The following is a 27,506-nucleotide window of genomic DNA, read 5'->3' on the forward strand; positions in this document are numbered from 1 at the left end:
TAGAAGATTAGAAATTTCATGATTTGCGAAACATTTTTTTGGTAGCCCCCCTCCTAGCCCCCTTTTTTGGGGCAAAGTTAGACCTAAGCATTGGGCACATAGCATCAGAAAGGGTTCACGCCCCTTTTCTCGCAGCAAAGATAATTGTTTATAAATTTACCTTGAAAAGATGGAAATATTGAGAAGTTGGAGTCATAGGTATACTAGCCCCTCCCCTCCACCCCCACCCCACCCCAGTTACGGATTTGGAATTTTATGATATGCGAAAAAAATTAGTACCCCATTCCCCATACCCCCTTAGCCCTCCATTTTCTTGCAAAATTAGACATAAGCATTCGGCACATAGCATCAGAGAGAGTTTACCCCCCCCCATTTTTTTACTTTGGAAATATTGAGAAGTTAGATTCATAGGTATACAAGCCCCCCCCCCCCCCACTTACGGATTAGGAGTTTCATGATATGCGAATTTTGTTTTAGGTAGCCCCCCCCTTAGCCCATTAGCCCTTAGCCCCCCTTTTGGTAGCCCCCCTTTTTTGCAAAGTTAGACCTAAGCATTAAGCACATAGCATCAGACAGGGTTCATCCCCCCCCCCCACTTTTTCTCGCAGCAAAGATTATTGTTCCTAAATTTACCTTGAAAAGATGGAAATATTGAGAAGTTAGAGTCATAGGAATACTAGCCCCCCACCCTACGGATAAGGAATTTAATGATTTGCGGAAAAAAAATTGGTAGCCCCCCATAGCCCCTTCGCCCAGCCCTTAGCTCCCCTTTTGGTAGCCCCTTAGCCCATTTAGCCCCCCTTAGCCCCCTTTTTTTGCAAAGTTGGACCTTAGCATTATGCACACAGCATCAGAAAGGGTTCATCTCCCCACTTTTTCTCGCAGCAAAGATTATTGTTCCTAAGTTTACCTTGAAAAGATGGAAATATTGAGAAGTTGGAGTCATAGGTATACTGCCCCACCGCCAACCCCCATCCCTACGGATTTGGAATTTTATGATTTGCGAAAAAAAAAATTGGTAGCCCTTCCTTATCCCCCTTAACCCAGCCCTTAGCCCCCTTTTGGTAGCCCCCTTAGCCCCCGTGGAACAGGTGGGGGGGGGCAGGGGTGCTTGGAGTCCTATGTATACTAGCCATCCCCTACGGATTAGGATTTTCATGATTTGCGAAAAAAAATTTGGTAGCCCCCACCCCCTATTTTTCTGCATAGTTTGACCTAAGCATTAGGCCCATAGCATTAGAGAGGGTTCATTTTTTCTCGCAGCAAAGATAATTGTTTCTAAATTAACCTTGAAAAGATCGAAATAAAGAGAAGTTGGAGTCAAATGTATACTAGCCCCCCCCCCTCCCACCCCCATCCCCTTTCGGATTAGGAATTTCATGATTTGCAAAGATAAAAAATCGGTACCCCCCCCCCCCCTTAGCCCTCACTTTTTTGCAAAGTTAGACCTAAGCATTAGGCACATAGCATCAGAGAGGGTTTATCCCCCCCCTCACTTTTTTTACCTTTAATAGATGGAAATATTGAGAAGTTAGAGTCATAGGTATACCACCCCCCCCCCTACGGAATAGAAGTTATATGATTTGCAAATTTTTTTTAGGTAGCCCCCCTTAGTCCCTTAGCCCAGCCATTAGTCCCCCTTTTGGTAGCCCCCCTTTTTTGCAAAGTTAGACTGAAGCATTAGGCACATAGCATCAGAGAGGGTTCATCCCCCCCACTTTTTCTCGCAGCAAATATAATTGTTCCTAAATTTACCTTGATGGATATATTGAGAAGTTGGAGTCACAGGTATACTACCCACCCCCCTTCCTACGGTTTAGGAATTCCATGATTTGCGAAAAAAAGTAGTCCCCCCCCCCCTTAGCCTCCCCCCCCCTAAGCCCAGCCCTTAGCCCCCTTTTGGTTGTCCCCCTTTTTTGCAAAGTTAGATCTAAGCATTAGGCACATAGCATCAGAGAGGTGTCATCCCCCCACTTTTTCTCGCAGCAAAGATAATTGTTCTTATATTTACCTCTAATATATGGAAATAATGAGAAGTTGGAGTCATAGGTTTACTAGCCCCCCTCCCCCTTACGGATGAGGAATTTCATGAATTGCAAATAATTTTTTGTAGCCCCCCTTAGCCCCCTTAACCCAGCCCTTAGCCCCCCCCTTTTGGTAGCCCCCACGTAAGCATTAGGCACATAACATCAGAGAGGGTTCATCCCCCCACTTTTTTCTCGCAGCAAAGATAATTGTTCCTAAATTTACCTTGAAAAGATGGAAATATTGAAAAGTTGGAGTCATAGGTATACTGCCCCCTCCCCCCCCTTCTAACGGATTAGGAATTTCATGACTTGGGAATAATTTTTTTGGTAATCCGCCTTACCCCACCCATTAGCCCCCCTTTTGGTAGCCCCCTTAGCCAGCCCCCCCCCCCCCCCCCCGTTTTTTGCAAAGATAGACCTAGGCATTAAGCACATAGCATCAGAGAGGGTTCATCCCCCCCACTTTTTCTCGCAGCAAAGATAATTGTTCCTAAATTTACCTTGAAAAGATGGAAATATTGAAAAGTTGGAGTCATAGGTATACTGCCCCCTTCCCCCCCCCCCCTTCTAACGGATTAGGAATTTCATGACTTGGGAATAATTTTTTTGGTAATCCGCCTTACCCCACCCATTAGCCCCCCTTTTGGTAGCCCCCTTAGCCAGCCCCCCCCCCCCCCCGTTTTTTGCAAAGATAGACCTAGGCATTAAGCACATAGCATCAGAGAGGGTTCATCCCCCCCACTTTTTCTCGCAGCAAATATAATTGTTCCTAAATTTACCTTGAAAAGATGGAAATATTGAGAAGCTGGAGTCATAGGTATACTAGCCCCCCCCCCCCCTCCCTACGGAGCAGGAATTTCATGATTTGCGAGAAAAAAAATTTGGTAGCCCCCTTTAGCCCCTTAGCCCAGCCCTTAGCCCCCCTTTTTTTAAAGTCCCCTTAGCCCCCCCCCCCCTCATTTTTGCAAAGTTAGACCTAAGCATTAGGCACATAGCATCAGAGAGGGTTCACCCCCCCCCCACTTTTTCTCGCAGCAAAGATATATTTACCTTGAAAAGATGGAAATATTGAGAAGTTGGAGTCATAGGTATAATAGCCCCCCCCCCCCTCCCTACGAATTAGGAATATCATGATTTGCAAAATTTTTTTTTGGTAGCCCCCCGTAGCCCAGCCCTTAGCCCCATTTTTGGTAGCCCCTTTAGCCCCCCCCCCCATTTTTTGCAAAGTAATACCTAAGCATTAGGCACATAGCATCAGAGAGGGTTCACCCCCCCCCCCCCACTTTTTCTCGCAGCAAAGATATATTTACCTTGAAAAGATGGAAATATTGAGAAGTTGGAGTCATAGGTATAATAGCCCCCCCCCCCCCCTCCCTACGAATTAGGAATATCATGATTTGCAAAATTTTTTTTTGGTAGCCCCCCGTAGCCCAGCCCTTAGCCCCATTTTTGGTAGCCCCTTTAGCCCCCCCCCCCCCATTTTTTGCAAAGTAATACCTAAGCATTAGGCACATAGCATCAGAGAGGGTCCACCCCCCCCCCCCACTTTTTCTAGCAGCAAAGATAATTGTCCCTATATTTACCTTGAAAAGATGGAAATATTGAGAAGTTGGAGTCATAGGTATACAAGCCCCATCCCCCCCCCCCCCTTACGGATTAGGAATTTCATGATTTGCGAAAAAAAAAATTGGTAGCCCCCCTTAGCCCCTTAGCCCAGCCCTTAACCCCCCCCTTTTAGTTAGACCTAAGCATTAGGCACATAGCATCAGAGAGGGTTCACCCCCCTCCCCACTTTTTCTTGCAGCAAAGATAATTGTTCCTATATTTACCTTGAAAAAGATGGAAATATTGAGATGTTTGAGTCATAGGTATACTTAACGTACAGGCAACGTAGTATCGCTTTTGGAAGGGGGTAGACTCATCCAAAAAATCTTGACCAAAACAAAAAAGGGTTATTTTAAAAATCCAAAATCCGAGGGGGTGGGGTTGGGGTGGGGGGTATACTGTTCACTTCACTTCAGTTCACTGTTCATTTCCCCTCATTTTCAATTCATTTCTTACGTGGTCCCATAAAAGTGGGGGGGGGGGGGGCAACTACATGTTATTTGAAATTTTTGTATGTAAATCTAATAAAAATTGCACCGCAAAAACGTAGTTGGGGCAGCCCCCTGGCCCGTCCCCCGATGCTTCATGCCTGACGTGTACTATAAGTAAGGAAAACTGTATAAGTAAGGAAAAGCTGACATTGTAATTGCGAAATTCTGCACTTTTTATACTGACTGGTTCTTTTTTCAAAAATTATGAAAAATCAGCTTGACGTACAGGCACGTAGTATCGTTTTTGGAAGGGGGCAGACTCATCCAAAAAATCTTGATCAAGAAAAAAGAGGGTTATTTCAAAAATCCAAAATCCCGAAAATCCTTATCCGGGGGGAGGGGGGGGGGGGTGTTATACCGTTCACTTCACTTCAATTTCACTGTTCATTTCCTCATTTTCAATTCATTTTATTACGTGGTCCAATAAAAGTGTGTGTGTGTGGGGGGGGGGGGGCAACTCCATGTTATTTCATTTTTTTGTATGTAAATCTAAAAAAAAACTCTTTGCAGCGCAAAAGCGTGGGTGGGTCAGCCCCCCCCCCCTACCCCACCCCCCTCTCCCACGATGCTACGTGCCTAACGTATACTATTAGTAAGAAAAAACTGTTTAAGTAAAGAAAAACTGACATTGTAATGCACTTTTTATACTGACTGGTTCTGATCTTCCTGGTGATGAGACGATAATGAAGAATTTTAGCAAATTTGTCTTTGATGTTATCCATGGCTTGGTGAAAACCAAGTTTGCTGTCCTCTGTAAACAAATAAAAATTAAAATTTTAGAGATCAGGCACAGAAACACCGTTATCAGTAATGATGGTTCAAACGACTTGTATATCAATTATACATGCGTTCACATATTTTTCTTAATTTTGTAATTATTTTTTTCTTTCACTTTAATATTCATTGTCATTTTTTGTTTGATGTCATCTAATCAAGCGTATCTCCATCCTATCGTATCTAAATGAGAAGCTAAAATCCATCACAACACCCCTCCCCCGCCGAGATTCTTAGAAAACCAATTTATCATGTTTAATGAATTAAAGAAATTGTGATTTTAACTTTAAAATGTTATCCGTTCCGTTCCGTTTTCCGTTCCGCATTTTAGCAACACCCTGCAGGTGGTATTTAGCGGGTATTTGTTTTACCCAGTTAACTTGCACGTGCTAGTAATGTACTTTCCGGTGTTTTCCATATGCAGAAAAGGATTAATTAACATGCATAAACGTTTCTTTTGTGATGATAAGCAAAAAGGATCCATATTATTGTGCTCTAATTGGATTATCATTATGATGTTGACCAATATAGGTAAGCATTTTAAGAACCTATTCTGTTTCGCGCGAAGATGACTCGCACCTCGATGTTTCGCACCTCTATTAGAGCGAAACATCTCACTGTATTAAGATATTTTCCTCGTGTTATTATTGCTCTGTAATTAATTATAACCTATAAAAGAATTGAAATAAGTTATAAAACCCTGTTTTGCATTCATATATGCACATAGAACCATTATAACAGGAGCTTGGACTTGGGTAGTTGTGTCAAACAGCAATGTCACGTATGCCTGTCTATTTCATTGCTGCCCACTCAGTGAAAGCTCATTGAAATCAACACGATTTGTCTGGCTTCTGAGCTAAGACTACGCAATCGGTGCATATTTCACTTGAATCCAGCATCATTTTTAACATGTTTTGACGCAAGAAGTGATAGCTACGTCCTACGGAAAGTCCAAGGCCTTGTAATCACTGTCGTGTATCCGCGCCGGTAGTGACATGTTTGGATAACGTGAAAATGGCGTATCCACTTCAAAAACAATGAGTGTTGTGTCCTTTTTTCTATCGACAACGAGGTAAATATTAATTAAAATATCGTAATAATCATTCATATTTTTCTGAAGGTTTTGCAGTTGAAAAAAGTGTACGTTATTTTTGTTCATCGTAAATAATAACGACTTCTTTATAGGAATATTAATCGTTAACGTGTCATTTAAACGCAAAAACCAAGATCTATTTCGAGATAACGTTGATAATATAACACCTACTAAAAATCTGAAGCAGCCAAAATTAATTTAAAACACCACACTAACAAAATGAAATCATTTCAATATCTTTTTATTACATAAATATGTATAAAAATAGCAATAACTTCATGCACCTGCCAAAGGAGAAGTACGGTTTGGATAATTAAATTATTCCGGTTTGGATGCTTAAATATTAATTGTGCAAATGGTACGGTTTGAATAATTTAAAGATATAGCATTTTTTTTATATTTTAGACATAAATGGAGCAGTTTGCATTTTATCGGTGTGCAATCGAAGATACATCTTTTTAAAAGATAGTTGACCATTCAATTACACAGCATGCAAAAGATCAAAAGAACTTAATATACAGACGGTGAATTTTTCTTTCCTGTCCGACAGTTTCATAAACGTCATGAAAACAAAATACTTCCACCTGTTCGAAGGGGACTAAAACTGGATGACTAAGTTCATTTCTGTAGACAAGCATGTTTTTATTTCTTCTGATAAAATGGTATATTTAGTATATAATTGATAATTTTGGTCGGGGCATGGTCAAATCCAATAAAGCCCGAAGTGAAATTATCACCTCACAGTATCCAAAGAATGATTCCATATTACTTATATTAATTTAATTCACAGCAATTGTACGATTAAATATTTGAATACAAATAAGCAAACCCAGCTTGCACCTCAATTACACGTCATTTGAATTTATTGGACTGAATATAGTATACAAAATTGATACGTTTGTGTTATCACATGAAAAAAAAAATGTATAAATTATATAGTTATATGAATTTTTTTTTACTAACATTTCAAAGGAATACTTTCTTTAATTTTAAATTATAAAGAAAATATGTGATAAAACTTGAGGAACACAATAAAACTATATAAAACAATGTAAAAAAAAGTTGTTCACTTTTAACCTAAAAAGCAATACATGTACATCATATAAACACCTTAACAGACAACTATCTACTACTTTTATGGCAAGCGACTGTATGATGTGTATTTTTAGTTATTCTGATATATTTAATATTTATAATCGTGTATGTTAATTTTTTAAACAATGTGACTTCATATGTCTATCACATGACGATCTCCATAATATTGAAAGCATGATTTGCAGTGAGGGCATGTATATCGCACAGTAGCGATGCTATATCCCCTTTTCGAGGAGATAACTAAAAGAACTGTTTGCACTCACATTGTAGTACTGTAAGGCCGTTTGCAGGTACCCCACTATATTTTTTTAATGTTTCATGGGAGATAACTCTACTTCCCAGAATTATGAAATCCAGAGCATTCTGAATAATATGTGTGCCTGCTAAATAAACGTGCCGAGCCTGACAATCTCCTCTGCAATCGCAACTTCTCGGGCCTTTCCGGCAAGCTCGGAAAAACACCTCGAATGTATTACCTAGGCGTCCATGACAACCCCCTTTTTATAAAACGATATAAATACAACACATTTTACGATCTGTTGAGATGTGAGCTATACTTCATCAAAGTAAACGATATACACGAAAATATAACACAGAAGCGACATACAAGACTGTCTAGCCGATACTTATTTTAATGGGAAGCAACTCCATTTTGTATAAAATTTTAACATCCGGTGATGTTATTACATTCGAGGTGTTTTCCGAGCTTGCTGGAAAGGCCCGATAAGTTGCGATTGTCTCCTCTGTTCTTTTTAGGGATAACAACATATTAACCCATCCAAACCGTATCAGATGCGTATCCAAACCGTTCCTATTTAGAAAAACAAGGTCATCCAAACCTGTTCCGTTGTTCAAAATTAATCGACATAAACTGCTTATTTACATAATTTTAACATAAACTTCGTAGAACTTTGAAGATTTAATATGCTTTTAAATAGATTTGACGATCTTTTTAATGTAAAAGTAAACAATGTAAGCCTTAAATAACACATAAACTTATCAAGAAACAAACGGAGCCGCCATTTTCACTTTATCCAAACGCGTCACTACCGGCGCGGATACACGACAGTGGTAATAATGGTTCTAATATGCTTTGCCGGTGCTACCGTTGTGGCGATTGCATCTTTAGCAAGAATTACACATACCTTGCATCATTGTCATGTTATTTAGTTATCAACTATAAACAAGAATTTGAGAGACAGACAGACGGACAGAGGGAGAAAAATAGACAGAGAACAGAGAGAGAGAGGGAAATTATTAGATTTCTATAAAAGTTTAAAAAAAAATCTTACAAAATACATAGATTTGCTTCCACCTAAGGTAGCAAGGGACAGTTTCGGATATAGTACCCGTCAATATTTTTGTAAAATTGATAGTTGCTGTACTAATGAGTGTTGCTGAAATTCATCAAATGATTTTTAAAGATTATCATTAGTTAGAGGGGTGTCTCTTGTTGAAATTGATATGCAATATGTAGGCCCCATATGTTAGGTACATGAGAATCAGAAGTAAAATGCGAAACCTGCAGAGTTGACTTTACACAGTGAAATTGCAAGTTACAGACGGGAGTTAAAATAACACAAAAAGTAGATGGGTGGGACATTGTAAACTATACACTGGTAAGTTTCTAACATGTGAAAGTGCAACATGCACGCGGTACGGATGGTCAACCCTCTGCAGAGAATTAGCTGGGGGAGGACTGAAAAGCTGAAAAATCATGAAAAATTAGCAAAATATGAAAGGGTCAAATTCTCATAAAAACTAGTATGTAGAGAATTTTACAGGTTTTGACTAGTAATTTTCTTCAGAAATTGGTGATTTGCCTTATAAAGAGTGAATTAAAGATACAGTAAAACACGGTTATAGCGAACATGCTTATAATGAATTGACGCTTACAGCGAAGTGAATTTCATTCCCCAAGTCTCTATTTCATGCATACTTGCCAACTGACCCGATTTCGTCGGGTCACACCCGATTTTTCAACCCTTCACCCGATTATTTTTTATGACCCGGCGGGTCATGCTTTTCACCCGATTTTTGTCGAACAACCCGAAAATCTCCCGATTTCCGGATTTGGTTCGTAAATTACGTTGCGCGTTTGACTTCCAGTTATGAACCCAAGCTGAGCTTGGATTTACGTAACACGTAAACAATGCCGATGGCTATAACAGACACATTATGTGTAATTATTATCGTGAGTTGTTTTGACTAAGCGAAGGTTTAAATCATTAAGTGTGATGGCTTCCAATAAGAAAAGGTCTTATCGGTGCCAGCGGAATCAAAACCAACAAAAAGAAAACGATATTTTTGTACCTATCAACATATCTGGGAAAATGAATTCCCATAAGTAAAACAAAGTAATCGAGTACAAAACAAGGCTTTTATGTTCTATATAACGCACATTTGAATATTGGATTTTGTGCCCAAAATGATCTGACTAAACATTCAAAAACGCTAAGTCATGTATAGGATGCTTTTTAATACACATAACTCTTCCAAGTCACTTACAACTTTCATGCCATCATTTCCAGAGTTCAAAAGCAAGGTTAATGTAGCAGAAACTCTTTTTGCACTTTTTTTTAGCTGAACACAACCTACCATTTTCTGTGTCGGATCACTTTGCAAAATTCAAAATCAGCAACTGTTAGTTAAAATGCTTCTTTGCAATAAAGCATTACACATAAGTTTTTAACACATATTTCTATTGTATATACCTATGAAATGCATGGTAAATATGTCTTGAATATTGTTACGCGCTATGACCAGATTTTTTACTTTCCAAATCTGGTCATGACCAGATTTTCACATGTTGGAGGTTGGCAAGTATGTTCATGTTGTAAACTTGACGGAGATAACGAATTACGCTTTTAATGAAGTAATATTGCCCGTCCCTGGGACTTCGTTATAATCGTGTTTTACTGTATTTGTGCTGAATGGGAACTGAGGAAATTCTAGAGTTCCGAAGACATGCATCCCTTGGCTACAATGAATTGTATAAAAAAAAACTGTCCCGTGCCACCTTCAAGACTACATGGTATTTTCAGATTTCTCCTTTAAGTGTAATTTTGAGTGGATTTTGTACCATTAGTAATATATTTTGTGATAATGGATGATATTTTTGGCTATAGATGTCATAACGTGATTTATTAGAAAAAATATTCAAGGGGAATAACTCGCCCATACCAAAAAAAAGTACATTACAGGCATACTTTTTGTCTAAAAATTTAGGTACAAAAAAAGCATAACTAAAGTATGCAAGTTTGGAACCATTTATTAGGCATGGTTCCAAATTTGCACATTCTAGGCATGCCAATTTTGTACTTATTCCTAAAATAAGTACAACATAGGCATGCTTTTTAAAAATTTATTTCTTTTAGAAAAAAATAAAGGCATATAAAAAGTACATAAAAAGCATGATGAAGGTATGTCTAACAAGTAAGCATGACTAATATGTGCCTAGCAATTACACACATATTGATGTACTATTATAGGCATACTTTAGGCACGTCTGTACACAAGACAATCTTATCATAGGCATACTTGATGTACTATTATAGGCATACTTTAGGCACGTCTGTACACAAGACAATCTTATCATAGGCATACTTGAGGTACTATTATAGGCATACTTTAGGCACGTCTGTACACAAGACAATCTTATCATAGGCATACTTGAGGTACTATTATAGGCATACTTTAGGCACATCTGTACAATTTAATTATAGGCATACATTTGGCACCAAATAGGTTCATTTCAGGCACAGTCAAAAGCATGCTTAAGGCATATCTTTACTTAAAGATGACAGCACAATTTAGGTATACTTAAAGTACATGTTAGGCACATTTTTATAAAAAGTAGGTATACTTTAGATACATATTAGGTACATTTTAGGTACACATATAGACTTAGTTTACATGCAGAAAAAGCACAAAATAGGTACACCAAGGCATTGAAAAAGGAACCTTTCTGATAAATTTACTGACATAAACATGTTTACAACAACATATATATATATATATTAAATCAATTATAAATAATCTCTCTAACACATAAAAAGAGAAGCTACTATTTAGTATACTAGTACATGTATATTTCTTTCGTACTAAGAACAGTAAATAATGTACACAAAAGATTAACACAGGTGATACTAGCTACTATTACACATATATGTTACCTATGTACAGTGGTGATAGTAGCTACTATTATGTTATATACTGGTATGCATAAATAAGTTATTAATTTATCTATACTTTTAATAGATGAAATAAGCTACTATTCTGAATATGTAATTCATAATACAATGTTGAGTGGCCTCATGCCTCATACATAAATTATGGGGCTTTTGTTTCACTTTAGGTATTATCACAGATACACAAAATAATTGTCAATTAAATAACAGTTTTTCTTAACATCACACTGTGACACTCCCTCAGTCCTCAATGTCAGTCCGCAGGCTTTGGTTCAGTTTCTTCTTTTCAAAGGCTACCAGTCCAGTAATCTTTGACCTCATGGCTAGCTTCACACACGACTCGCTGTCTTTTCCTTTTATCACCACATAGTCTAAAAGTATTTTGATACTATGGTTTAGTCTGAAGAGCAAAGACACAAATTTATCAATAAGTAATTGTTTGTACAAGAAATATATCAGTTTTCAAAACAAATTACAGTTTGCTTTAAAAAATGCCTAGAGCTTTATCACAGTTACATAAAATGGTATAATTAGATTTAATGTTACAAAAATTATTGTAAGATAGGCACTGCAAGGTCAGAGGAATTGTAAAGGGTGCCCAGAGGAAGAATATGCTAACCATGTTACTTTAAGATGAACACATTACCTATCATGGCCTTCACAATCTCCTTGTTGAGTCCTTCTTTTCCATTCACACCCATGACATTTCCCCGGTCAATCAATTCCTTATTGGTATAAAATACTGACATCAGATGCCGTGCCATTGCTGTCCCACTTGGCTTTTTGCTGGTTGATCTGATATCTCGAGGGTAGACGAACACTCCAGTGTGAGGCATCAGCTCCATCATCTAAATCAATACAATCAAAATTAAAACATGTCTTTAGAAGAAAAGCTTTATTCCGATCTATTGTATTAAAGTAAAACGTTTAATATTTAAACTCACATTTTCATAATTTACTTTAATTTACAAAACTGTTTAAGCGGTCTAATCGGTAAAGTTATATTACTTACACCGTGAATGCTTGCAATTTCTTTAGGAACAAGTCCTGCTCGTGGTCTACCATCAGACTGAGTTTTCCAGTTACCTTGAAAAATAAAAAATGAATTATAAACAAGTTATAAATAAATGGAAATATATAAAAATTCAGATTAATTGCACAAAGCACTTCGGATAATACATACCATTTCCATTAAGACTTTCAGATTTAAGCATTTCTAATTCCTCCTGGGTAGCTTTCAAAAGATTCCTGAGTTCCTTTACTTCTTCATCTTTCTTCTTCAGTGCAGCCATGCATTTCTGAAGCTCATCACTTTCTTTACAAGGTGTATCTGGCTGTTTTAAAAAAGAAATATAGGATATTTAGATGTATGAAAATGTAGTAGACACAATCCTTTATTATGTAATTACTGACATGCATAAAATTTAAGTTGTCAAGTGTCTTGTTTCAATTATCAATACCTCATCATTAGTTGTTGTATATGTTGTCTTCCCAAGAAAATCATTCAAAATTCTCTCTCCTTCTTCAATGTCATCTGTCATTCCAGGGATCTGTAAAGGAGTTAGAATTTTAATTAAAACATCATTAGTAAATCACATCATCAATTTCATGTTTTCGTGGGAAACGTATTCTCATTTAGAATATTAACCCTTGATATCTCTGATTGTATATCTAACACATTTTTAAAAAATGGTCTATTTATAAGGCTGTCTGCAATTCAATACCTCTTTAATGCAAAAGGTGGCATTGAGAAGACTAGTTGAGGTATTGGGAGTTGATCCCTGCTGGGTGGGGGTATGTGATGGGTCACCCTGGGTTTTACTGGAGTGGGATTTGGCTTTCTGGGTAGCTGGGGTATTTGTGGGTGCAGTCTTGGGATTGGAGCTGTTGCCTTTGGTGGCTGGAGGATTTGGTGTGGACCCATAAGTGGATGCATGTTGAAATGCGGCTCCTTGGCTAGGAGGGAGGGGTTGGGAAGTGAATGTCTGAGCTGCCTGGGGATGAAATGTTGATCCTTGTGTGTCTGGGTGATGGTGTTTTTCTCCATGGGTGACACTGGGGTGGAATGGAACAAGCTGAGGGTCTGTAGGCTGGGTTGATGCTCCCTGGATGGGAAAGGAATAGGATGATGATCCCATGGTGACTTGGGGATGAACCATTGGTCCCTCGGTAGAATGGGGATAGGACTGGGACACCTGGCTAGTTGGTTGGTGGTATGGAGCCCCCTGGGAAGCTGGTAGGTGGCATGGAGCCTCCTGGGAAGATGGGGGATGGCATGGAGCCCCCTGGGAAGCTGGGTGGTGGTATGGAGCAACCTGGGATGAAGAGGGATAAATTGCTCCATATGTGACTTGGGGATGAAACATGCCTTGTTGGGTGACTTGGGTATATGATGGACCTCCCTGGTCGGCTTGGGGATAGGTTCCCTGGTTTGTTGAGGGATGGAATGTAGTTCCATGATTGATGTGGGGGTAAAATGTGGATGCCTGGGTGGATGGTGGATGATACTGACCTTCCTGAGTAGATGATGACATACAAGCTCCAAGACTCTGCATAAAAGAAAAGTAATAATCAAAGTACTGAAGCACTGACGGGAGTTGATTTTATCAATTATCATTTATTTTAAAATCAGCGATATGTGATTTTGCATGGCAAGTAGTATCAGTAATCGAAATATTTCTGGGATATTGTATGGATCCAGGCAAGATTGAACTCTAGTTTTGTTCAACCAAACGCTCGACTGTCTCCATTTATCTCTGACAAGCAAGAGAGACTCTCTGTTTTGTCAGATATTAACTGAGACAGTCGAGCGTCTGGTTGAACAAGACTATAGTACGTATGAATACATACGACTACAAAAAATATCTAAACGGTTTGTAACATTTAAAATCTTACTATTTTCATGGTATTAATAAATAGGTTTTTCAGGAACTAAGTGTTGTCAGCGGTATTGTTTTGTGCTTAGGTCCAAACGCTGTTTCACTTTCGGTTTGCCCGAGTAAGTGCATTAGGAGAGTTGATTAAATTCAACTCCCAAAAATTAAGCCTTAACAACCCACCTCAGAAATATGCTATACAAAATTTAATTAGGAAACAGTATGTCCTGCAGAGGGTCACTTCAGAGCAACATTTTGATTATGAATTAACATTAAATAAGCGATTTACTGCCTAGAGTATCTAAAATGCATTTCTAAATCTAAAATTTGTAAGCATACTAGCAGAATTTTATTCTGTTCATCTAATGATTAAAGTGAGCAATGCGAAATGTAAAATTAAATAGCCGCTAGCCTGAGAACTAAGGAATTAATTTTGATGGCCGAAATCATTTTCAATTGCATAAATTGATTCTGGCTTGTTTTTTCATATTTTATTCAACTTTTATCTAATAATCACAATTTATCTGTTTCTTTAAAGTTAACAAACATACCTGCTCTTTGAAAACATTCAAAGATTGTAGAAACTCTGCATTTTTTCTGAGGTTCTCGTCTCTCTTCTTCACACTGGCTTCCCTCTTCTTCTGTTGTTCTGCTTTGTTTTCTATGGAGAAAGATATTTCATTACCGGTACTTGAAAAGACTTAACTATTTTGTCAAGATTGGTAGCTTATTATTCCACAAAACAAATATATTTGGCTTCTTATCCATGTTAATTGCAGAGATATTGATTGAAGCTTACTAAATTCAAAAATATATTCATTATTTGTCTTCTTTACAGGGGTATATAGTCATGATTTTTGTTAGATCATTAGGAATGCAGTACTAAAGCATCATAAGCAAAAAAAATAGAAAAACAAAATTTAGCCCAAAAGTGTGACCATGCTCCTTTAAAGGTACTTAAACACGATTTTAGATGAAAATTTTATTTTTCATTTCGTAAAATGGTTTACTTGTGTAATTTGAATGATTCACCAAAATTTGAATGTTAGAAATTAAATAACAAGCAAGATAAATTGCCACTATGTAAACAAAGCTCGGGTCTTATATTTGTTTACAAATAATGTAAAGATATTATCATTTCTTTCACAAAACTTGTGGCAAACAATGTAAACTGATTTAATGTGTTTAAAATTATTTTATCAACAATAAAAAGCAATATTAGATTGAAACTTGTACTTTTATAACAAATATGTTTACAATAACAGGACTCGAGCTTTGCTTAAAAACAAAGAATTCTAACCACCGTAACTCACTTGTTACTTGATATTTGACTTTCAACTTTTGACAAAGCTATCAAAATATCCATATTGACAATTCTAAATTGAAATAATTGTGTGCGAAAAATTTGAGCTCAAATCGTGTCCAAGTCCCTTTAACATGACAATGCAGAGTAAGTAATACAGTAACAGGTATAAACCTTTGTTGTCAGATGTCTTTGATTTCTTTTGATGGTCATCCTTTTTTACTTGGCTCTTTCTTCCTCTTTTGGCAACAGGTTTGTCTAAAAAACAAATATAAAAATGCTATTACGAATTCCAATGATGCATTGTACTTTTGAAGTCATTTACATGCCATTTCAATACTTGTCTTTTGTATAAATCATCTCATAGTAATTACTTTCTAAAACATGTTATTTAAAAGAACGCATATTTTTCTTACATACCCAAAAATTCTTGGGAAATTTTCAAAATAACTTGACAAATGTCTCATTTTTATCCCCAATTTTTTTTTTCAATATTTTGTTTTTGTTGCACAGTTAGGCTAAAACACAGATATATTACTCAACCACATCAATTATTTACTAGACTAAACCAGTCTATTTAATGATAAACTTGAAAAGCTGAAAGACCCTCTCATTTTGAAAAAAAAAATTATTTCCTTAAAAAAAAAGTGCATGTCAATATCCTTGTATTATGAGCATGAGCACTGATATATCAAAACTGGTATCTTACCAATGGGAACTGCAACATTGTTATTCAGATCTTGGACATTCACGTCTTCCACACTTTTTTCTGGAAAGAAAAATATAAAACACTCTCAAATTGTTACACAAAAGGACTTGCTGATCCTTAGCATTTATAATGTTCTTTTTATTGTAGTAGTGTCAATTGATAGTGAAAAAAGTTGTATATTATTACATAATAGGTTTTGTACTATCTGACTACAAAAATATATTGGATTTATCAATCTCATGGACAGTGATGCGAAGCCGATAGAACTAATCCTATCTTTAGTGTTCTCTCTCTTTCCCCCGCAGAGGTTTGACTTTGAACAAATCTCGACCCTTCTCCAGAAACAACAAAGTGACATTAGGGAAACTAAGTACTCCAAATAGTTTAAGAACATACAGAACCCATTTTTTGTATAAAATATTATGAAGTGTCATGGTAAGTAACGAAGCATCGTCCATATTTGCCAAATGTAAATTCGTGACATTTGGAATGGTAATAAGTCAACCTAGGTACATGTATTTCACTTAATAAGTGATTTTAAGATGCATAATTACCCTTCTGTTTTTCATTTTTCTCTGCAATGTATTCCTCTGCCATTTTCTCCAATGCTTTCTTTCCCTCTGTTGTTGATTCTAAATCATGATAAGAGAAAACAGATTAATTTATATTTAAATTCATAAAATGATAATAACAATACTATTAATTGTTCAAATTAAATTTTTGGGCGCAGAGGGCACACAAGACTACAATAGTAAGAGAAAAAGATAACTATGTACTTCTACTATAGGTTGGGTGCACGTGCATTTAGATCTGCACTTCAATTTGAAATAAACAACAAAGAATTCAGTTATAAAAGGCCTATAACAAAATAATTCGTTTTTTAACTAAAAATCTGATATGCATGCCTTAAAAACACAAACCTTTGATCATCAAAATCCGTGCACTATGGATTCCTGGAAAGCCATGGCAGCTAGCTTTCACCGTTTCACCCACGTTGTAGCCGGTAAAATCTTTCCTCGGTTCTTTAATTCGAGTCAGACTGATGGTGCTTACTTTTTCTTCGTCTATCCATTCCACAAGCGCGTGCATCTTGTTTGTAAATATGGGTAAATAATTCCTTATTCCCTTCGACCTTTTGGCCTTTCACCTACGGTCTTGCTTAATTTTTCAAACTGGTCAACGTGACCAATGAAAATGCTTCGTTTTCCCGCAAAGACTTTTGACCAATCAGCGAGGAGAATGCTTCAACATCGGAAATTAATAGACTATTGAAATATAGTTTAATTGAACTTATAAGATAACCAGTTGATAATAATTTGTGGTTTTCATATATAATAACATTTATCATACTCTCGTCACTTCGCTGATCGATAGTTAAACCTTTATAATGAAACTTCGGCAATACGGAAAATGCCGATCTCTTTTCTTCCGGTTACAACATCCGGTAAAATCGAAGAAGAAGGCGCCATTATTGAATATAGAAACATGAATCCCCAAATACGCAGTCGATATAAAGTTTATCTCGCTGATAAATCTGTCCCAGTTCCGAAAGTTTCGCTTTGGCGAATGACGAAAGAAGAAAATACATATGATGAACGCAATGAAGCCTCCTTCCCAAGAGATCATGTCCGACGATGCTGCAGTGAAATTCATAGATTCGTTTCACCAGCAAGCATTTCCCGACAACCTGGTTTGTTTTATTTAATGTAACTATTTGATTATTTCTATTTAAACATGACCATAATTGTATAATTATTAAAGTATTAATGATACGGATCGCAACAGGTGTGGCATTCTCTTTTGAAAATTGAGATGTAAACCTAAATGTTGAATATGAGATCCAGGGGCGTGGGTGCAGTCAGCCCTATATTTTATCACAAAAAGTCCCTTCTACACATGAATACAAAAAAGCAAATTTGTGTTTCTAAATATAACCATGCCGTAAATTTAATGTTGCATAATAATCTCAATATTTTGTGAATATGCATAAGTGTAATGTTGGTTTTGATAAAAAATCTTATTTTCCATTTTTTAGAATAAATATTGTATATTTACAGGGTGTACCTAACATTTCTGATGTTGAAGAAGAGCAAGGAGAATTTGCAAGCAAGGCCATTAGAGGATTGAAGATGAGGACTTTGAGCAAGATGAAGACTGTTGTGATAGTGATCAGCCCAGTGTCCCTTCCAATGCAGGTATAAAACAATTAAAAAAAAAAAATCCAGTAAGTTATTGATTTTTTCATGGAGGCATTATTTAATTTGCAAGTTTGATGTCCATTAGAAAAGTTTCAATGTCTCATTTTATTTGTCATATTTAATTAAGAATTAAACAGCAATTTAAGAAGTTTACCAGGATATGAAGTTATCTGGTCACATGGTCAAATCTAGTGAAGCCCAAAAGGGCTTCTCAGTAGATTTGATCACTTACCAACCAACTTCATTTCCCGGTGAACTTTTTGAGCATTGCTGTTTATTACTTATATTTATGTTTGAGAAAGTCAAATTGGAAAGAACTGTTAAAATTACCTAGATTTTATGTTTACAATAATTAAAGCGACAAGCAATAAGCATGAGCTATTCTGTGTGTTCTGTTTTATGATGTAACAATGATCATAGCATGTGCTCATTACTTGTGGGTAGGATTATTGTGATCAGAACATAAAATCTTGGTAATTTTAAAAATTCTGAATTGTCTTTTTCAAATGTAACTATAAGTAATCACCTGGATATGAACTTGGTTTGTGCGTGATTAAATCTTCTGGGAAGCCCTTCAGGCTTCAATGATTTGATCACCTGACCAACCAAGTTCATATCCTTGTGACATTTTAAGTTGTTCATTTCTTAAAATATTCTGAAAAGTGTATATTAAAATAAAAAAATCATCTCATTTCAGGAAATACGTTGGAAGCTGATCAGCCTCTATACAGTGGAGCTACTATAACCCTGGCCACAAGCATGATTCTGCTGATTTCGTATGCAATGCAACACTCTTTGACTGGGGAAGCCATAGCTGATCTACTGGTCCTGATAGACCTGCATTGCCTCACACCAAATCTGTGCCAGCGGAACATGAAAACCTTCATGGACTTCTTTAGGAACTGTAAATCACCTTAACAGTTCCATTACTATTGTGAGAACTGTTACTGAGTTCCTGAAATTCTTAAAAATATTAAATATGTACTCTTAAAAGAAACCAGCTGTGTAATAGTAATTGTAATAAATAAAATGTTATTATTGCCTCTGAGAGCACTGAATCTATCATTTTCATTTTTGGCATTAATATGTCTGATTTGACTGTCTTTCAAATTTATAAAGCAAGTAATATGTATGATAGATTTGTGTGCAAAGGTGGCATATTACATGATGACTGTATATTGCATTTTGTTTTATTTTTACTACATGTACTACAAGTCAAAATTGTTATGTGCAGGAGTAGTATTCAAATGAAAGTGTATGGAACGAAATACTTAAAAAAGTTAAATGAAAAAATAAATACATGCATAAAATCTCACTAGAACCTACAATGAAATGTAGATAAATGAGATTGGAAATGTTATTCGGCAAATTCTTTAAAAAATCATTAAAAAAAATTAAAAAAAATAAGACTATCTCCAAAAAGGCACACTTTAGGTACACCAGCTTTAGTTTAAAATTACTAAGTCTAAATTAGATACATTTTAGGCTCACTGAAAATTTTCTAAGTCCAACAGGAAAAATACTTAAAACAGTTAAAAATTTCTAAGTTCCAATTAGGCACATGTTAGGTACCTATAAAAATATCTAAGTTAATAATAGGCACATTTCAGGCACACTGCAAAAAGACAAAGTCCAGCATAGGTATCTTATAGGTACACTGCAAAAAGTTTAAGTCCAGCATAGGCATTTTATAGGTACACCATGAAAAAGATAAGTCCAGTATAGCCACATAGTAGGTACATTGAAAAAATATTAAGTTCATTTTTGATACTTTTGAGGTATGCCTATTTTGTACCTATTTTAATAGGTACATATGAAGTACTCTTTAGGCACAGATAAAGTATGCCTATATGTACTTTTTTTTGGTATGGGTATCCCCTTAAATGTGTAGAATGACCACCACTAGAGTAAATTGGCTTAGATATTTCCTATCCTGATGACAATTAATAGACTTAAGTTAATTACTGAGATAAGAATAAATACTTTAAGGTATTCGATGTAATTAAAAAAATTAACGACCACATTTTGTACCTTATAAATGAATGGCCCAATGTTCTTAATCATGATATCATTTTGAAGGTGTTAATTATCAAATAAATATACTCCACCAAAGGAATTTTCAAAATTTTGATTATGGCCCAACTAATTACACCTTGAATTTTGCATTGAAGTCTATGGGCAATGTATGTTTTATTAAGATATTGTAAAAAGTAAACTAAAATTCATAAAACTCTTTTGGTTAATACATGCATAAACTTCCTCTTTATTTAAATATGAAATAAAATGAATCATTTACCGCAGATATTTTGAGGAAATTAAAATTTTGTTTTTTTCATCAAGGGGAGATAACTCTTTTTAAAAAATTTAAAATGCAAAATGACCAGCTCCTTATAGGTTTTCTGTCATGTGAATTTGGTTCATTTCACTTTCATAGTTATCTAGCAATACATATTTAACTAGTTTAAAATGATTCAAAATTGTTCAATATCCCTTCATTATACATTGAATACCTTAAAACAGTTTTTATCAATTAAATCATTAAATTTATGAATTTGCAGCCATTTTGCTGTCATATTTTATGAAATACCATTAAACCACCTGACTTATATCATTCATTTTTTTTAAAACAGCAAATCAGAACATGTCTTTAAATCTCAAGACACTGTAATTATGAGTTAAAATATGTCGCCATTTTTTACATAGCACCATTAGAGAGCATTATGGGACGTAGACAAAAAGTTTGTTTGATGAATCTATAGGTTAAGCTAGTTCTTTTTGCTGTGCACACTGGTTCTTAAGTAAGACACGCGCGTTATGACCCCTTTTCAAGATTAAGGAAATCGCCCAACTGAACGAAAATCGGGTCACACCCCGCTTTGGCGATTTAGTTTCTCCAGTGAACATTCGAGCTGTATATATATAAACATGTATATATTTGTTTTAACTCTCTTGTAATAATGATAATCCAGCACCAATTATTACTTACATATTATACCGTTATAGACAATATGTATTTAAAAGGAAATAATTAATATCATTATTAAAAAAAGAAGTGAACTATTTTTAGAAGTTGTTTAAATTTATTAGTCAAGTAAATTGATGAAGTGACCCTATAGGGAATTTAATTTAAATTAAATTTAAAATTACTGATATGATTGTAGTGTTTCCGCAATTTTAAAATTGTTTGTAATATTAAATGTTCTTTCTTACATATTTTTACGTAGTATTTTTACGTAGTAGGGTGCGTCTTTTAACCCCAAGGAACCCCAAGGAAACCCCAAGGAACCCCAATGATAGAAATTAATAACTATTAATACCCAAGGGGTCTCATTGGGTCACCTCTTAGTACCCCAAGGACACCCCAAGGAAACCCTAGGATACCCCTACGAACCCCAATGATAGAAATTATTAACCACTGAAAATCCAGGGGTCTCATTCAAATCCAAGGCTCACCCCAAGGTACCCCCAATGATAGAAATTAATAACTATTAATACTGAAGGGATCTCACTGGAATCCAAGGGTCACCTCCAAGTATCCCAAGGATACCCCAAGTATCCTTTGGGTTCTATGGTGTATCAGAAGTTATAAATCTGTATTATTAGGGTATCCTTGGAGTTCCTTGGATATCCATGGGATTCCCTGGGGTTCTTAGAGGTGGGTCTTGGATACTAATGAGTCCCCAGGGGTACCAAGAGTTTGAATTTTTTTATTTTTAGGGTATCCTTGAGGTTCCTTTGGGTTCTATGGTGTATCAAAAGTTATAAATCTGTATTATTTCGGCATCTTGGGGGTTCCTTGGGGTATCCTTGGGGTAACGAGGGGTGACCCTTGCACTCTAATGAGACCCCCTAGGGTATTAATAGTTATTAAATTCTATAATTGGGGTTCCTTGGGGTTTCTTTGGGGTTCCTTGGGGTTAAATGACGTGCCGTAGTATGGTAATTATGGTAATGTTTTGGGAGTTTATTAAATTTAACAAGCCTGTCAAAGAAAATCATATATAAAGTCCTATGGGATCAATTTTCTGATATGGAGTTCCATTGTACCATAGCAGAAAGTGAGGAAAATTTGAAACAACTAACTGCATCTGTGAAGACTCTAATTAGAAAGATATTCAAAGTTTTATCAACAGAAGAGCATTGCTTGGCTACCGGTATTTCCATTTACTGCAAAGGGTGGGATTATTGTCATTTTGTTGGTTTTTCATTAAAACAATTACAAAAAAATAAATATCAGATACATTAATTTGTAAATATATTACTGTTATACATATGTATTTAAAGTGATAAGTACCCCCAAAGAACCCAAATGAATCCCAAGTATACCAATGAGAACCCCAAGGGTACCCTTGAGAACCCCATAGATACCTCAATGATGGAAAGTAAATTTGATGACCAAGGCCGGTCTCATTAAAAATCAAAGGGTCACTCCTGATACCCCAAGGATACCCCAATTATAAAAATTGATAACTATTGATACCCCAGGATACTCATTGGAGTCCAAAGGTCAACTATTGGTACCCCAAGGATACCTGTAGGAACCCCAATTGCAAGGTACCCAATTGATAGAATTTAATAACCACCCAAATGGTTGTACTGTAAAACATATTACTAATTAATACCCAATTACTCAATGGAATATCATAAAAACATCTTGGCAACCCAAGGAACACTTGTGATACCCCAATACATACTGGTATGATAAAAATAATGTTTCTCCTGACTTAAAATATCTGTTCACTTTGGATGAATTTAACAATTAGTGTTGTCAAATGGTTGAAAATCATAATCGAGTACGGTTAATCGGCAGAATTTGTTGTCTCTTACCAACTGATGATCAGCCAATATTGAATCAGTAACAAATTATATCAAATTCATGAAAATAGGGCACTAAATTTTATGTCACCACAAGGAAGTCTGCAATTCTTCCGGTGAACCATTCATATGAACACTTAATATGACAATGTTTCTTCGGTGAAATTTTCAAATGAAGTGGGGAAAGATATTGTTCAGTTACAAAGACCCAAACTTGTTTTACTATTGACATAGGGGGTGTTACCCTGATTGGAGTACTTTTGAGAAAAGACAAGAAGTGATCATGGAAGTGTGGAGTGGGGCTATCTCCCCTTCATGGGTACAACACAATGGATTGACCAATTAGGCGTGCAGAATGTTCACCTGAGAGGCACCAAAATACCTGTTAATTGCAGGTAGACATCCGTTGTATATTGGTGGTAGCTCTTGGACAGGGATTAAAGGGCCAACATAACCCTTTACATGTATACACAATGGCTTCACCATCACTGTTGCAATATATTTACCTACACCTACATCTCCTTGTTTATTGGTAGACAACCCTTGTGAATTTTGGGTGTCTTCCCACTTTGCTATAATTCTGAAATTTTTATGGGTGACTGATTTTAGCTAAGTGGGAATGGTGCTCAGGTAAGGGTTTCAAAGAACAAAGGAAATTAATTACAGGTAAATTATAGTCTGTTCAATTATTGACCTTAAGCAAATTTTTAATAAAAAAAAAATAACAGGCAGTTTTTTGAGATTATGTTTAAAATAAAGTTAAAAAAATTAATTAGATACTTGTAATAGAAGTAAATTTTGATAATTAAAAAGGGTTTGTTCTATGATTGATCGTACAAGCTAATTTTTATTTCATGTAAAATTACTCAATATTCATTCTTTTGAGGAGAAGGAAAACTATGACATTACTACCCCTTCTATGTCCCTTATTAAGAACCTTGAAAAAATAAACATTATATGGTTCAAGTTTTGGGCTGTTGATTTTGATAATGAAAAAAAACTATAAATGTTAATTTTATAAGAAATGCAGAGGAATTAACACGTACATCATACAATTTGGCTATAGTGGTTATGATATAAAAGAATTAAATGCTCAACGACATGTACATTTAGGACTACATTTTCAGACTGATGGAACTATTTCAATATTTTACCCCTGAAATTCAGAAAAATTCTTGTAAAAGGACTATATATATGATATGGGCCTAAAATGGCCCCCTAAAATGAACATCATCATTTTTCTTTGTACAGATATATATGTGATGTTTTTACATAATGTTCATTTTGATTCAACTGCCCAGAATTTAGAAATAAGACATCGTAAAGACAACCTTTTCCTGCCATTTTTGCATTTTTAGCATAAAACAGCTTGTTTTCAAGCAGTTTTTCTTTCAGAAAAAACAGAGAGCATGCTTGAACAAACAAAATATTTTAATCAGAGATGTATCTAGCCAAGGCTAATAAGTGACAAAAAAATTTTCCCTGTTCAAGCATGCCCTCTATATTTCCCATTCATAAAAAGATAAGAAAAATGTAAATTTTTGACTGAAATATAGAAATAGCGTCACTTCTGACATCATTTTCTGCCAGTGAGTGCAAAAAAATCAAATAAATAGGTGAAAAATAAATTTTACATCAACTCTTCTAAAATATAACATAACATTTTATTGTACCTGAAACACTTTAAAAAATTGCGAATAATGGGGGCCAAATTTAACTCATATCATATATAGTTCGTACTTCAAATCACCATCTACCAGTTGAAGTGGAAAGATGGGAAGGTATCCCATTAAATGAAAGATTTTGTCCTCTCTGTTACAAAAAACATATAGCCGATGAATTTCATTATATTTTAGAATGTGATGCAAAATCACAAGTCCGAAACAAATTTATAGACAAATTTTTTTCGGCTAGACCAAATGTGTTTTAAAGTATTACATATTAGGGTATCCTTGGGGTTGTATGGTGTATCAAGAGTTATAAATCTGTATGATTAGGGTATCTTTTGGAGTTCCTTGGGATTTCTGTGGGGTTCCCTAGGGTTTATAGAGGTTTTTAGAGGCGTGTCTGGGATACCAATGAGTATCAAGAATTTTTAATTTGAATTATTAGGCTATATCCTTGGGGTTCCATTGGGTTCTATGGGTATCAAGTTTTATGAATCTGTATTATAAGGGTATCCTTTAAGTTCCTTGGGGTATCCATGGGGTTCCGTGGAATACCTATTGGTGTCTGGGATATCAAAAAGCCCCGAGGGTGTATCCAGAGATATAAAATTGTGTTACATGTATTAGGGTATCCTTGGGGTTCATTTGGGTATCAAAAGTTATATTACTGGTATCAAAAGTTATATTACTGGGTATCCTTAGAGTTCCTTGAGGTGTCCATAGGGTGTGTCAGGGATAACAATGGGGTATCCGTATTATTACTATTAGAGTACTATTAGGGTATCCTTTAGGTTTCTTGGGGTACCCATGGGGTTCCCTGGGATACCTTGTGATTTGTCTAGGATAACAAAGAGACCCAAAAAGTATCAAGAAATATAGTGTATCCTTGGAGTTCCATAGGATATCAAGAGTTATAAAATTTATATAACCAATACATGTATAAGAGTATCCCTAGGGCCAGCATTTTTTTAACCTACAATTTTTTTACTTTTAGGTTTACGAATCACAAAATTGTAAAGTTCTATAGGAGAAAAAAAAACTTTTATGACATCATCTTTTAATATTCTAATATAAATATAATGAATGACAACTTCATGATAGTGGTGTGTAACTGCATCAAGTGTAGCATGTGAAAAGTATGTCATCTGTGTAACATATCTCTGAAATAGTACAATAGAATATTAGACATACAGCTTTGATATTACATGTACATATAGCAATGTCAGGGGTGTGCAATTACAAAATTTGGCCACAAAGTTACTAGCCCAAGATTCAAAGTTACCAGTCAAACTATTGTCGGACATGTCAACATTTCATTTAAAAAAAACAACCTAAATTTTATGTACCGTATTTTTCGGGGCATAGGCCGGTATTTTTTTCCTCCGAGGAGCGAGCCCCGGCCTATCCCCTGGGATCGGCTATTCTTAGACTCGAAGTTAAAAAAATTTAACAGTAAAATATAAAATCTACTGTTTTTATCCGTTGTACTGTTGTAGCAATTTATTATGAGGGTTGGTTTTTTTTCATCCGTTTGAACTATTGTTCGATAGTTGTCCCATTGATAAATTTTGTAATGACATCGTGAGTAATAAAATGTACAGTACTGTACAAGGTATTTCTTTACAATCCCAATCAAAAGAATTTTTTCCCACGTTCGTGTATGAACCCTGGAAACTATTATTGCGTAGTAAAAAAGAAAACGAAACCGGGTAGAATGTAATATGACGGAATTTTGGTGAATTCTTCATTTCTGCGTTCGTAGGAATCACTGGTCTTGGGTGTAGAAAAAATCAAATGCTATGTGTTTTTACAATTAATTTTCTGTTGGATGAAATAACGGTATTCTGGTGTCGTGTGTATATACAAAGGTGTGAAACCCGTGACTAAAACACAGCCTGGGGGCACGTAGTGTACACCGTTACACTTCATTGCATTAACTGTGTTTTTAACATTACAACTTCTCTGCATAACGGCAAGTCACTATTTAATTAATTAATGGAAAGAACACAAATTAAATATTTTATGTTTGGTATTTCGTTTTCTCATTCATAGCGATTACGGGGGATAACTCTATTTGGATATGAAACCACGTGTTGAGCTAATGGACGCCATACCCCGTATTTACAAGTAGCTTTCAAAGTATAACTTGATTAAATGAGATTTAGCAATAAGGTATTAATAAAATATAAAAGGTTTGGTAAAATATTATACTTAGTTCTACCAGACAGAACCACGGAGGTTGGTGTTGCAATTAAATTTACACTATGTAAAATTACGATACACAACGATACACCGACGAATACGGAAGAGACCAAACAGCCACAAAACACAGATTAATTTTTAAAAATTGCTTGAAATATATATGTTAAGCAAATTTAATAACTTTAATTACTCTTTTGACTTTCTACATCGATATTCTGAAAGTATATACTTAATACAGTGACTTTCTTAATCAGCGGTCATACTTTCACTATAGTAATCATCGATTGAAAATCGGCTTATCCCCCAATTAGGCTAGTCTAAGGATTTTTCTTGAATTTTGTCTAAAAATTAGCAATTCGGCCTATGCCCCACATCACCATATGCCCCGAAAAATACGGTACATAAAGTAATAATGTTTTCTCCTGTATTATACTAGTATTTAAGTATTAATATACAAAATA

General features: G+C 35.6%; 1 protein-coding gene and 1 long non-coding RNA gene across 2 annotated transcripts; both read right to left on the reverse strand.

Annotated features, from left to right (window-relative positions):
* Positions 1-10,324: 10,324 nt before the first annotated feature.
* Positions 10,325-16,568, reverse strand: LOC128174447 (uncharacterized). Its single transcript, XM_052840003.1, has 9 exons — positions 16,565-16,568; positions 16,164-16,223; positions 14,703-14,812; positions 13,000-13,824; positions 12,736-12,825; positions 12,459-12,609; positions 12,288-12,361; positions 11,922-12,123; positions 10,325-11,646 (listed from the first exon to the last, which is right to left on the reverse strand). The coding sequence occupies exons 1-9, from the start codon at positions 16,566-16,568 to the stop codon at positions 11,516-11,518; spliced, it is 1,647 nt and encodes a 548-aa protein (XP_052695963.1). The 3' UTR covers positions 10,325-11,515.
* A 149-nt stretch (positions 16,569-16,717) lies between these two features.
* On the reverse strand, positions 16,718-17,572 carry LOC128173242 (uncharacterized). Its single transcript, XR_008242454.1, has 2 exons — positions 17,084-17,572; positions 16,718-16,795 (listed from the first exon to the last, which is right to left on the reverse strand). It is a non-coding gene; the product is annotated as an uncharacterized LOC128173242 (long non-coding RNA).
* Positions 17,573-27,506: the final 9,934 nt, after the last annotated feature.

The sequence above is a fragment of the Crassostrea angulata genome, chromosome 2, assembly GCF_025612915.1.
Source record: "Crassostrea angulata isolate pt1a10 chromosome 2, ASM2561291v2, whole genome shotgun sequence".
Taxonomy (NCBI): domain Eukaryota; kingdom Metazoa; phylum Mollusca; class Bivalvia; order Ostreida; family Ostreidae; genus Magallana; species Magallana angulata.